General features: G+C 40.1%; 1 protein-coding gene across 1 annotated transcript in view; it reads left to right on the top strand.

The window, feature by feature from the left end:
• LOC117207586 (neuroendocrine convertase 2-like) overlaps positions 1–6,509 on the top strand; it is a 38,563-nt gene extending 32,054 nt beyond the window's left edge. The window contains 4 exon segments of the mRNA XM_033447944.1: positions 2,451–2,684; positions 3,074–3,238; positions 3,340–3,457; positions 3,563–6,509. Of these exon segments, the coding sequence (XP_033303835.1) occupies positions 2,451–2,684; positions 3,074–3,238; positions 3,340–3,457; positions 3,563–3,727 (682 nt within the window). The 3' untranslated portion in view covers positions 3,728–6,509.
• Positions 6,510–13,714: the final 7,205 nt, after the last annotated feature.

Here is a 13,714-nt window from a genome sequence, read left to right as displayed (position 1 = left end):
GATCTCGACGTTTGTGGCGTGTGATTTGTGCAAGTGTTTATAATGAGACATTGATTTTTGGTAATTAGCGTTTTCTCGATGATTTCACGATTCAATTCTCGAGCATTCTCGAGTTTGTACTTTACTACTTACAGTAATTGGTAAGCTCGATCGATGTTTTAGGAATAAATATAGAATTATTGATCGAAACTTAATTGCAAAACATTTTCTGCTCGTTTATATTTAACGTTTAATTTGCATATTCAAATTTCGCTGGCGAACGGAAATAGATAGACGCTTACGGTTAAACGAGAACGATACGGGCTCGGTATTTTCGCGATACTCGTTTTTCTATTAAAGGGAAATAGGGTAAATGAATGATTAACCGCGCTGTCGAGCAAATAAATTTTACATGAATATCGACGATGTGAATTAGCAATTTCGATAGCCATCGACGCGAGTGCTGACCCACGGGTGTTAAATACCGAAGATACTTCTCCATCAATGGTGACGTGGGTAGATAATTAGCAATAACGTTAATTTGTATCTACCATTGTGACTCTGTTATACGCGTATAGAGAGAATTCGCAAGCAGAGGGCAAAATTGCTACGCAACATACGAATAAATTATGATGTACGTCATATTTCATTTCGAAAGCACGAGGAGCGACCAAGTACGAGAAAAATAAATAATATTAATATTACTATAATATTATATATTATATATAATAAATAATATTATTATAATTTGTACCCTGATTCTAACTCGCGTTAAGGTTCAACTGTCGTGCAGTCGCACGAGAGATCGAAAATACTCGACGCGAATGATCTGTAAAAAATATAACAGGAAATTTATGGCAAAGGAAAGAGAACAGGAAAAGGGTCGAACGAAATATGAAGGTTAAACGGCAGAAGAGAGATAAAAAGTGCGTCGAGTAAAAAGAGATAGGAAAAAGGTGGTAAAAGGGCGTGATGCAAAGGAAAGCATGGAAGGGTGAAAAAGAAAAAAAAGAAGAACCGATGTCAAACAACGATGGAGGAGGTAAAAGGTATAGTAAAAGAGAATGAAAGAAAAACAGAAGTAAATTGCAAAACTAAAAGTATAAAACAGAGAGGAAAAAGTACGGTAAAAACGGAAATCGATTATAGATAAGAGAAGTTGGTTCTGATACTTGAGGTGAAATCGATATTGTATAAAACGCGGCAAGAAATGAAACGATTTAAAGAAATGAAGAAAGATAAGATAATTTAAGGAATATTTTATTATTTCTAAAGGCTCGATAGTTTCATGATATTATCGTTGCACTGCAACACCCGTAATAAACTGCAATTTAGAAGAGAGCCATTCAATTGCAAATTACCACGCTATACGCTTTCAGACTTTTTGTAGCCGCATCAGCGTGAGAGTGATCCGAAAGCACTAAAAAGCGGCAAGTACCATCTGCCTGAAATACGGTGCAGCTTACAGTTTTATCGTTCGTTCAGTAACGAACGATATTGCAAATTGTGACGTAAACGAGGCTGCGTAGGTATCGCGTTTGATATGAAATATTTAGCATCGCGAACGATAAAAATTGATATAATCGCCCTACTACAGATCTCTAGAGAATTTTCTACAGAATTATAGCTATCGCACGCTTCCACGTACGAGATTTAGACCAGATCTTGTTGTATCGTATTTCTTGAAAATTTCGGACCAGATATCGTTGATCCGTTCTACTGAAAAATCACGGGTCGATAGGAGCAACTAAAAGGAAAGGAATGGTTCGAAATATTGCAGGTGAGAATGTACCTGTAGGTATGAATGAATCGCGATAATTTCGAGAAACGATCGTTGGAAACGACAGCGAGGATAAATTTCAACTTATTCAAAGGGGTAATTGGGCCGCGATTCAAACCGTGCGCTGGTCGTTGGGAGTCGTGAAAATTGAAAAACAGAGCAGCAGCTTACGGAGAGCAAAAGCTGCGCTAATGGGGGCTCCGTGTTTCGTCGAACACAGTCGGTGAAACGTGACCTAGTAACAGAGGATGTGACGTTGAAAGGCCGAGGTTTAATGCATCACGCTGTCTCTTCGATGCTCGCGTGTTTTCTGAGCCCTGTGTTTTCTTGTTGCAGTTCCTTTGATCGTCCACTGATACCGGCGAATATCGATTCCTTTGCAAATGGTTGGTTCCTCGGCAAACGTACCGAAAATGTTTCCCTTCCTGCCTCTAAACTCGGTACAGACATTTTTACTGAACGAGTTCCAAAGAATTTCGCACAACAGCGCGCTCGATAATTAATCGGACCAAGTCAGTTCAACTTATTCGTATTTAATCGAACGTGTGATTTTCTTTTGTTCAATTTCCACAAGCGTATTAGTGTTACGAATTTGTCGATGGAAGATCAAAGAGTTTTTAATAAATTTCATAGAATCGAATACAATTATGTAAAAGAGAAGCATACAATGAACCATTGATTCTAATTTCAGTCCGCAGTTGACCTGGCGTGACGTGCAACACTTGACGGTCCTAACGTCGAAGAGGAATTCGCTGTTCGATGCCAAGGGAAGATTCCATTGGACGATGAATGGAGTTGGTCTCGAATTCAATCATCTTTTCGGTTACGGTGTATTGGATGCTGGAGCGATGGTCGCTTTGGCGAAAAATTGGAAAACTGTGCCGCCACGGTATCACTGCGAGGCTGGTTCGGTGCTCGAAAGTCAGTGAGTATTTTCGTGCTGCTATCGATTCCGCCTTAGGGGTTCGTAACTAAGAGGGGAGGAATGCCTTGTCCTTTTCTATTTCCCTGCTCGAGAGTCAAACACCATGTAGATCGAACAGTGAACGCTTACTAAATTATGATTCGTGGATGACCGAGGTATCGATTTTGGCCTCCTCGATTTCCTCCTGTAGCGCGTTACATTCTGCTACACTCTGTCTGCTTTAGTCTACACGCGATTAATGTTATTTTTCTGCTTAACGCGTTTTCCTTGCATCGACGTTTCTGATCGGGACACGCGTTTCCCTCGATAACCTTTTCCCAAGGAATTTGCTGTAGCGTTTAAGCTCCTTCGCTAGTTCGACGACGAACGCCCGTCAATTTCCTTTTCAGGGAAGTGACAAGCGATCGATCGATTCTGTTGAAAATAAAGACTGATGCCTGCGCCGGTACCGAGTACGCTGTCAACTATCTGGAACACGTGCAGGCCGTCATTTCCGTGAACGCCACACGCCGAGGTGATCTGGAGTTGTTCCTAACTTCTCCCATGGGGACTAGGTACGTCGACCAGTTTAGCGCAGGCTGTTGGTCGTTTTGTCCTAAGATGGTTCTAAGATTTTCAGTTGAAACGTCACAGTTAACGGAAAGACCGATTTCAGATCGATGATCCTTAGCCGAAGGATAAACGACGACGATCACAGAGATGGCTTTACGAAATGGCCTTTCATGACGACTCACACCTGGGGAGAGTATCCTCAAGGCAGTTGGTTGTTGGAGGTATCGAAATGAAAATTTCAGTTAATAAGTTTCAGTTAATTAATGGTAATGAAATTAGAAACGTTAATATATTTTGAACAGTCGATAAAGCTAAATTTCTTTCAGGTGAGCTTCAATACTCAAACTCCGCAACACGGTTGGTTCAAAGAATGGACCCTGATGCTGCATGGCACCAGAGAGCCCCCTTACACTGGGCTTCCGGCAGCGGATCCGCACTCGAAATTGGCGATCGTGAAAAAGGCTCACGAGGAGCGATCGTCAGCCATGTAACGACGATCCTGAGGACCCTAGATACGTTCATATCGAGAGATGTTCACGCGACTAGTCTTATTGTTTAAGGATCTCATTTGTACAGGCGATGAAACAAAATTCGAGCGCAACCACGCTGTCTTTTCTTAATCGTTCGTTGGTTACTTGTATGAAGAAGCTTCGTATATGGACAATTCTGATCTCTGATATCGGCAAGTTACGTTCGAATTTTATGTTTGAACAGTTAGGTTTCTTGCGAACATCCCTGTGATATCGTGTATTATTTATGCCTGAGTAATTTCTCTTGTTGTGATATCGTTGTGATATCGTGTATTATTTATGTCTGAATAATTTTGCGTCGTGCTACTTATCATCGTTGTTTTTATCTTTGTGATTATTTATTAGAGTATTTATTAGAGGCGAACAACATGCGCGTTTATCGATATCGTGTTCGAATTCTTTCGATGATCTCTCGTCAATATCTTATTTCACATGATTCGTTCAACGTTAAAAACTAATCTAGAAATTACGAAGTTGACATCTATCTAAATTACGTTTACTGTTCATTTTCCGAGTAATCACTGCTGCGTGAGCATTCGAGGAGACTAAACGAAGTTCGACGGCTAGGGAAACCGACGATTTCAGTTTCATTCCACGAGGCATGTCCTTTCGCTAACGCAAAGAAGCATTGAATATCGAACAAAATATCGAGCAAACTATCAAACAGAATATTGAACAAGATATTGAACAAAATATCGAACAGTATTGATGTACGAAAGGTATCCTCAAATTTAAGAACGCTATGCCAAAGAGTCTCAATTGGGAACAATAATCATTCGGAATTGACCTCGCAACTCGACGAGCCCGTCCGTATCCATTTATTACCAATTAACCATTGAATTCGTAACTGTGTTTTAGCGCGTGTCGAGTTGGGAGGGATTACGAAACATGGAAACGAGCAGACAGGAACAATGACGGTCCACGCGTGTCAACGTTTGCGATTTTCCCTGTAAGATTTTTTCGAAAGCATTTCAGAAGCATTTCGAAAGTTTCTCGAACGATACGAATATTTTCGATGATATATCTAATCGTAGATTGTTAGATCTTCGACTATATATACACGAATTTCTCAAGAAACGAAACATTACACCGATTAAGCGACTCAAGACTTTAAATTTATCGATCTACATGCAGAACTTTGAACAGAAGATTACGTAACATTTCGTTTCTTGGATCTAATTTTTTTATGAACGACCCCGGTCAGACTGTTCTTTTTATCGGTAAGATTTTAGCGCGCTTCAGATGTTACTACATCTACAAATTTCCTATTCCGATCGTCAGACATTTCTGTCTCTAACAAGTATTCGCGCGAAGCGTACTTATCTGTAACTTATTCACCCTTGAACTTACATATCCACGAGTGTCGAATCCTTCACACGACGCACAGCGTACTTCCGATAATAAGGATAATTTTTTACAAAATTTATCGATAATTCGCCAGACGAGGAACAACCGCGCGAGGAACGACCGCGGAAAGAGATACATTATATAAATATATATCAGTAGCGAGTCGAAATTCGAGACTTTCTCGTTAGTATAGAAAATTCTTAACGATACGTAGAAGCAGAAGAACACAATGCCGGTTCGACGTTCGCACGCATGGACCAGTTTGATTCGAAGCACGCAATCGATCCACTTTGTCGCACGCTCTTATTAATTTATTATATCGCGTTCGATTGTATTTCTCTGAGAACGTTCCAAATGAAACGGTGTTCTACTTTTTAAGAGGCGATTGGCCGGTTTGCTTATGTACTCGCTGATACTGTGTTGTGATTTCTCCATTATTCCATGTGCTTTTTGTAAGACGAACAAGAGATTATTTCGCTAGGGCGTATCCACTAAATGCTCCCTCCAGATCGGCAGACGTTTCGTGACTTTACGAGGGAAAAACAAAAGAGTCTCGTTGCCAGGGACATCCATCAGTATTATACGATCGGCCGACGATTGATTACCAATCGAGGAAACTCTTGCAAGTTTCGTTACTATTAATGACACCGACGCCTCTTGTCGGCTAGAGGATAATTGTAAGATTGTTTCAGATCTACGTATGTATATCAATGAGAAGGAAGACTCGATGGCGCGATTGGGATTGCGTGCATTCACGTTTTCACGCGTTTTCGCGAACGTGGCCACGAGGTTGGGCTCCCAATCTCGCCACAGAGTCTTCCTCGAGAAACGTTCCATATATTTACACGATCTCTGTGTGTGCTCGTATATAAAGGAGCCTCTTGTTTTATTTAAGAAACGTGTAATTCAGTAACGATCGTAGAATGAGACTAATCGAAAGAGTCAACCGAAGTGGAAGGCACAGCTGTTAATTAACAACGAGCGAATTATCCACAGGAAACGTGCACGCGCTGTACTATATAACGACGTCGTAATCTAACGTCAACTTGGCCGGTGCTCGCCGCACTGCACATAAACGTTTGCCCGAAGAATTTTAGGATTTCCGACCTTGCGAACGCGAAGGAAGGCGACGCGCAGGTTAAACGAGAGGATAGAAAAGAGAAGAATATCATATAGAAATCAAAAAACAAAAAAAAAAGTATATGAAAAAAAGAAATGATAAAAGACGTGTAGATACTCTAGATACGTAGAGATCAGAGAGTTCGAAACTTGTGCATAAACATTGAGGAAGAACATCAACAGAAATATACATATTATATAGTTGAAGTGAATTTAATTGATCTTATTCTGTACGTGATGTAGGTACGTGGATGAATAAAATCTTTATTTTTTGGCCTGCATCGTTTTTATATGCTGTACCCGCGATCCATTCACGTCGCCGCCTCCTCATCCAAGTCGAACGATTTCTGGATAATCGTCACTCTTCCTCGCTTCGTTTCTCTTCATTTTTATTCTTATCACGAACACTCGAGTCAGCCAGTAAAACGTTACGACCGATTCGGACCGTTCTTTCGTTCTCTGTCGATCTACGAAGGAATGTTCTTTCAGTTTTCAAGAAACTATCGAATCAAGAGAAACACCGTACAAGATAACGTTGACTGAAGGAGAACAGACTCTAATTGCATCAGAACTAAGTAGAATATCTCGTATCGAGAGCAAAGTTTAGGATCACAGTTATAATTGTTTCTTTTTAAACGTACGGCTTCGTCGCTCGGATCTATATCGATCAATTCCGAGTTTCGCAAGTTCTCCCGGCCCTCAGCCAATGCCAATGACGTCCACGCGCGTGCATAATTCATCGTCGAGGTCCACTTCCGGCAAACTTGTTCCAACCGTGTCCTGTTATTTTCTGAATTAGCGGGAATCGAGGAAACAATCAGTAGATTGTATCGCAAGTAGATTGTCTGAAAAGTTTCTCTCGTTTCATAAGGTGATAATAGGTGAACGACAATTTCTGTTTTATATTATTTTCTTGAATTAAGTATGATCCATTTCGTTCTATTTCTATTATTATGTTCGTGCGTAATTCGATAAACTGATATAAAACAAAAAACATCGTGCGTCTATTATTTCCTTATAAAACGAAACATAGACACGTATCATGCGTATTCATGATCATCTAAAGAAATAAGGAATTCGATGGTTTTTTTTCTTCTTTGAAGATAATTCCACAATTCTGGAACACGCAATTCAAAAATTCCCTGCAGAAGATCCCATAGTTCTCGACATCGGCACCGATCCCGCTACAGTACGAAATTTAACGCGTAAAGTAAGGCTACTGCATTGATCGATGATACGAAAGAAAATTACAATTAATCCATAGAAAAGTACAAATATATGTTTCGCGTTAAATCGACAAGAATAATTGCGCGGTGTACGTATAATGAATCGTAAACGTAAAACGATTTTTCTCAGAGTAAAGTTTAAAACAATACGAGTAGTTGTATACAATCGGAGTTTGAAAAAAATTGCAATAGAAAACTTCGCAGAAAAAGACAGCGAATTATGGAAAAAAAAATAGAAGAAAATTCATCATCGATCGATTGCCAATTAGCAGGTAATTTTTTATTTTCATCTGGTAATACGTAAACCAACGACTCATACATATAGGGTGATCCAATATAAAAAAGCAAACAATCGTACCATAAACAAAAGAAACGAAACGCTTAGGAATTGTACTGGATATATTAGAAACTGTATCGATTAATCAGCGGGAAATCGAAACCGAAGATAATAAATAAAATAACGATATCTGATGACACAACGATGATTAAACCAATGTGGATATCTGTAGTACAGCTACGAGAGGAAATTAAAACTGCACGATCGAAATTATTGAGAATGATGCTTGATGCAGTACGGTAGGCGAGGAAAAACGATATAGAAAACACAGAATACACAAAAATAGTTGGTTACCAACTGTAACTGTTGAAAAATATCAGGTCAAAATCAACACGCACCAAAATACGTAAAACACTGTGTGTTACTACTACCAAGGCGACTACACAGGTCACATGCACTGGACAAATATCCGCTGGAACATTGGTGAAAGCGAGGAGAACGAATGTGAAGGAATAAGTGGAACGAGTAAATAGATCGAGCGAATGCTGGTAAAACAAGCATTGCAAATTGCGCGAAAACGCTATAAATAATAAGATTGTTGCGTGAATAAAGAAGAGGAATTTAAAAAAAAAAAAAAAGATCGTCATAGTATGTTTCTCTGGAACTCTACGTAGCTTGGTACGTAAATAAAAATTTATGGAAAAGAAAGCAACGGCGCGTACAAAGAATAATATTATTTTAAGCGCTGTTTAACGCGCCGCGACGAGACAAGTCCGCAGTGTGACGTAGTCGACGGAGGTCGTAAATCTCCGTTACAATTTCTATCGACGAAGTTTCGCGCTAAAGTTCCCTACGACCCGTTAAGACGGTAAGGATAGTAATTTTAGATGAACGAGACTCTCGCCGATTAACACGGAACATTTAAACTTTAATACAACAATTACACGGGATACACTGCGAGTTTGTAATAGTTTGTATCGTCGTCGAAATAACTCCGAGTTTCCTTTATATTATTTTGTTAGAACAAGTACTTAAACTTACGCTGGATTTCGACAGTGTTACAGAATTTAGAAAATTGTATTTTACGTACTGCATAGGCAAACGCGCGCAACTAGATCCGTGTTTTCCATCTTATCAAACAGCTCTTTGATATCACGACTTTTTCGAAAGATAGCGCTTGGAGTGCGCTTGAAGAAAAAATTTCTTGTCAGACACGTTAATATTGGGGAAAACGAAGATTGCGTCGGTGAAGCGGCGTGCAAGGAATTTGAAAATGGACGTGAAAATCTGACTGTAAGGTCAGTTGGGTCAAGGTGAAAATCTAACTGCAATCGCCATCGCGGTATGTAGGTATATGAATGGTAGAGAATGTCTGTCGTATGTTCGAAGGTTGAACAAGATGAGGGAACTTTGACAATCGAGAAGTGAGTTGTTTGAAAGGAACATAAGAAAGTGGGTGACGACTTGTCCAAAAAATTGTCGCCAGACATTTCGCACGAGACAAATTGGGTATCCAAATATTTGTCGAATTTGCAAGGGCGGTGATCGATTTGAAAACGAGTTGACCTCTGCCAAGCAAACGCCAATCTCTGATATGGCGTGTACCTTGACTCTTGAATGATATACACGAGAATTTTCGCGGATTTTAAACAGTGATAGCCCGACAGGCTTTGTGAAGTACTCTGAATCGGACAACGCATAACAGAAAGCCAGCAAGAAGAAGCCTAAATCTCTTAAACGATGGAATAAATGTTCAATGGTTTCCTAAAGTTATCGGTCTTAGGAAAATCAGAATTTCTTGTATGGTATCGATATAAAAGTACAAAGACGTAAAAATGTAATGGCATAAAAGCGCAAGTAAAGGGGAGAAATCTTGACTCGGTGTTTGGGGTACAGTATGCAATAAAATCGCGTACGACTTTTAATTTCTAATGGAATGGTACTTGGCTTTCCTGATCCGGGTACAGCGCTGAATATAAGCAGGTTGTCCGGGAAAGGTGGGGAAATTTGCATCGTAGAGGGAATAATATAGAAACAGGCGGGAAAATCTGAAAGCAGCGACGTGTCCTGTAACGAAATTAAAACTTCCATACGTCGCGCTCCGTTCGTAACGCGCTTAATGCATTTTATTGAACCAATGCGAAAATACAAAGAGAAAATACAAAGCGATCGGCCGTCGAAAAACGGATCAGCCGTGCACAAAGCTGCATCAAGAACGGAATATCACGAGCCATTTATCGGCCGTGCTTTTGTCTCATTCCGACAATGATTCTTCGCGGCAAAAAGAACAAGCTATCTCGCCTTCTCCTTTTAATCGAGCTTCGTTCACCAATGAATGGCGAACAGAGTAAAATAGCAAGAACCGTGAAATAATGACACGGCGATTTCTCGTTTCGGCTTGTCTACCAGAAAATCACCGTTCGACCGAGCGTTCCTTCTGTTTTCGCCAAAATCAATTTCCCCTTCTCTCTAAACAGCTATCCAATCGATAACGCGACGAACGTTTCCACTAATAACGTCGAAAAAAAAAAAAAAAGAAAAATAGAACGACCAAAGGAGAACGACGACGACGACGACTATAAAACGTGGCCGAATTTGGTTCCAGATGGAATATTTTAATGGATTGTTTCGGCTGGTTGACGCCAAGACGATGGCGATAACATCGACCATTTTTTCCCTTCTCTTTCTCACCTTCTTTTTTTTGCTTTTTTCAAATCGATAGTTAAACACGACTCAGTCTTGACCTAAAAATAATTTTCAGTTAACTCGCCGTGCTCCAATTAACGGTAGAAACGACGAAGTTCTGACGACGTGGAACCATTGTTTAGAAGTCTAGATCCGAATGTTTCTAGCGACGCGGACAGGTCCGCTGGTTAATGCGGCTTTTTTTCTTCCTCGCGTTACGCCGCGTCACGTCGGTTGCTTTTTATTTCTTTTCTTTTTTTTTTTTTTTTTTTGTAAGTAACGAGTAAAATGGCTCGCGCGTTCCCAGTCACAAGGCTTGACAGATTGCCATCGATCCGCGTAATTAACTGCTCCGAGAACGGATCGTGAGCACTGCCAATTTGCATAATTGGGTCGGCATTGTTAAAACGTTATTTACGCGGCTTCATAAATTCAAGCGAGCCCTTCCGCGATTAATGCTCCGGTCGTACGAGTCTGCTCGCCTAGACGCGGAGAAATATTCGAAAACTTCAAGCCCCTGAATTAATAAAGACTTTACATCATTCCGGTGATATAAGTCGAAACGTCATAATGTAACGATGCTTCAACGTCACGAAATTACAATAGCACGGTACCAGCGATATCAAGATTATAACAACGTTCTGGCTATAGAAGGTGGCAGTATTTTTTCCTCGGTAGACGGCTGTTAATGTACGGCCATACGTATTTGGCTACTTTTAAATTATTGCACAGTTATAACATATATCTTAAACGAGGCCCTCTTTAACCTAATTTTGCCTTCTGATCTTATTTCACGCAAAATGTGTGATACAGTTGGAAGATACCGATAAAGGTAACAGGTAGCTATTATTAGTTTGTATTAATAAAACGACAGTAATTGAAAATTGATGAAAATTGATGCCAGTCTAAGTGACTTTAAACGCGAGTCTGTTCGATCTTGAGATCTCAGGACGATTAAATTACATGTTTCTAGTTATATTTTGAAAGCTATTTATCACAGATAAACGTGGAACTCTCGTGCGACCAGGATCTCGTTAATAGATAAGTATCTGCAACACGTGTGTACGTATTAAGAGTAGACAAATTGATCCCAGTTACAGCGAGAAGTGTACAAAGAATGAACAACGGAGGAACGTTGGTGAATCAACGATCAAATTGCGCTAGATATTTTGTGTTCGTAGGTGAATGTGTTAAACATTTGTGTTTAACACATACAGCGTAACACGCTTATGTTCACAGAGATTATATGTATATATAATGATCAGATCACTTTACAGTTCGACCTATCCCGATAGGGTTCAAGGCTGAAACGTCAGTTACAGAAGCATATCGAGAGCAATTTCGTAACAACAGTTATTCGCGATGGAATATTCGAAATAACGATGTACTCGTTTCTCGAGCTGTTGCTTCCGTATAAATGGAAGCATTTACCACGGTTTCGAGCGTGTCGTTCGTTTCGCCGCATAAACTCAGGGATACGCGACTGCCACTCGTCCGGCAGGATCAGGATAATAAACTGCTGCAGAGAGGAGTACGGCGCAAATTGACACGCGAAATATAAGATTTCGTTGGTGTTTCATTAACTCGACCTACATACACACGCACGCTGTTGGCCGTGCGTGTGCGTACTCTCGGCAGAAAAATGTATATCGCTGGTAAATTGACCGGCGGTTCGTTGCTTTTCATTTCGTTTTGTCTGGTTTTCAGAACAGAAGTTACTTTCGTCCCGTATATCGTCGTTTTATCGTTGCAACAGTGATCGAGCCGGCAATCGTCGAAAGTCAAAACGTCGATACGATGGATGAAAGATCGAGGGGATTTTCAAAGTTCGCCAGCGTCCGCCGAGTGAAACCAGAAAGATGAATATGGCGACAACACGAGGAATCGGATCCGCGCACGGTCGCGTTCCGCGCATGCATCTTGTGCTTTCCTACCAATTCTACCTTCGCCACTGATATCGATGCCCTCTATTTTCGCTTCTCTTCGCGCTCACCGATATCAGTGCCCTCTTGTTCACCCTCCTTCGCGCCACTGATAACTGCTACATATATATAGCATATCAGCCCGCAGCATTTGCTATTTTATCACTAACGGTGGTACAGATACGAGTGATTGGTTTTATGCCGTGAGCCATTGTACGTTGTACAGTGTTTGTTTATAGTTTATAGCGTTTCACGGAAGCGATCGCCAAAAAAAATGGATCTTTGAGAATTGATCGATCGTAGAAGGAAGAGCTATCATTCAAGAGGTGTGCATTTTTTTTTATTTTATCAACTATGTTTCATTTTCAAATATGCGCGATATGAAACTCGACCGGAATTGAAGTTACACTTGTCCAATATAGCGTACCATTTCAGATTCAGACAGCATATCGGAGAAAGCTTTGCGTTGCCATTCTGACAAAGAAACAAATAACCCGAGAGCTGCTGGGTTTTTTCATAAATTGTCCGGAGCCTTGGAAATTCTGACCGGCTCGAGATATTTTCAATATGCTCAGTTTTCTATTATATTGCTTGTTTAAGTTATTGGTGACATATTTTGTTTGCAAAAAATTCAGTCGCGTTGGACAAAATTGGTTGGAGGCAGGTTGAGTACTAAACGATTTTGGAAAAAGATTGGAAAGTCATTTGGAGGCAAGAGAAAAAGAGGGAGAGAGAGAGAGAGAGCTAATTCTACAAACAACGACACATTATTTGTGGACATTTTTTTTTTACTCTACTTTCTTTTAAGCTTATTCTGTCTGTATAAAACGTCACTGCATTGATCACTGTTTCATTGATGCTGGCTTTAATGCAGAAGTTGAGAAAAGCGGGCAACGAGCAATTACAGCAGCTCGTAGTAGTTTAAAACGACGTAAGCTCGCGGCAAGCCTATGAAACAGCGAAAGACAACAGAAAATGGTAACAGACAATATTTACTTTTTTATTTCGTTGCTTACTTTCTTTTTATTGATACGCAGATAAAAGGACGACTTCTGGGGAGGACTTGGACTCGGAAGAACTTGAACGATCCGTACCGACTAATTTGAGACAAACGCAAGAAAGAAAAAGAAAGTATCGAGCAAAGTAAAACGTATAATCTACGAGGCAAATTTTACAAGTAATAAAATTTGCAAATACTTGTACAAACTTTTTCTGAACATGCTTTATAATTCATTAAAAAATTAGGCAGCGAAAAAATCAAAAAGAATTCATCGACGCACAACGTGTCCTAGAATTTTTTCACAATTTCTATATTCCATGAAATAGGCAAAATAGGGAAAATCCGAATTTTCCCTATAAACCAGCCTTTCGG

Source organism: Bombus bifarius, unplaced genomic scaffold (genome assembly GCF_011952205.1).
Source record: "Bombus bifarius isolate JDL3187 unplaced genomic scaffold, Bbif_JDL3187 scf7180000008039, whole genome shotgun sequence".
NCBI lineage: Eukaryota > Metazoa > Arthropoda > Insecta > Hymenoptera > Apidae > Bombus > Bombus bifarius.
The sequence above is the reverse complement of the archived record's forward strand: the minus strand, read 5'-3'. Positions and strand labels throughout refer to the sequence as shown.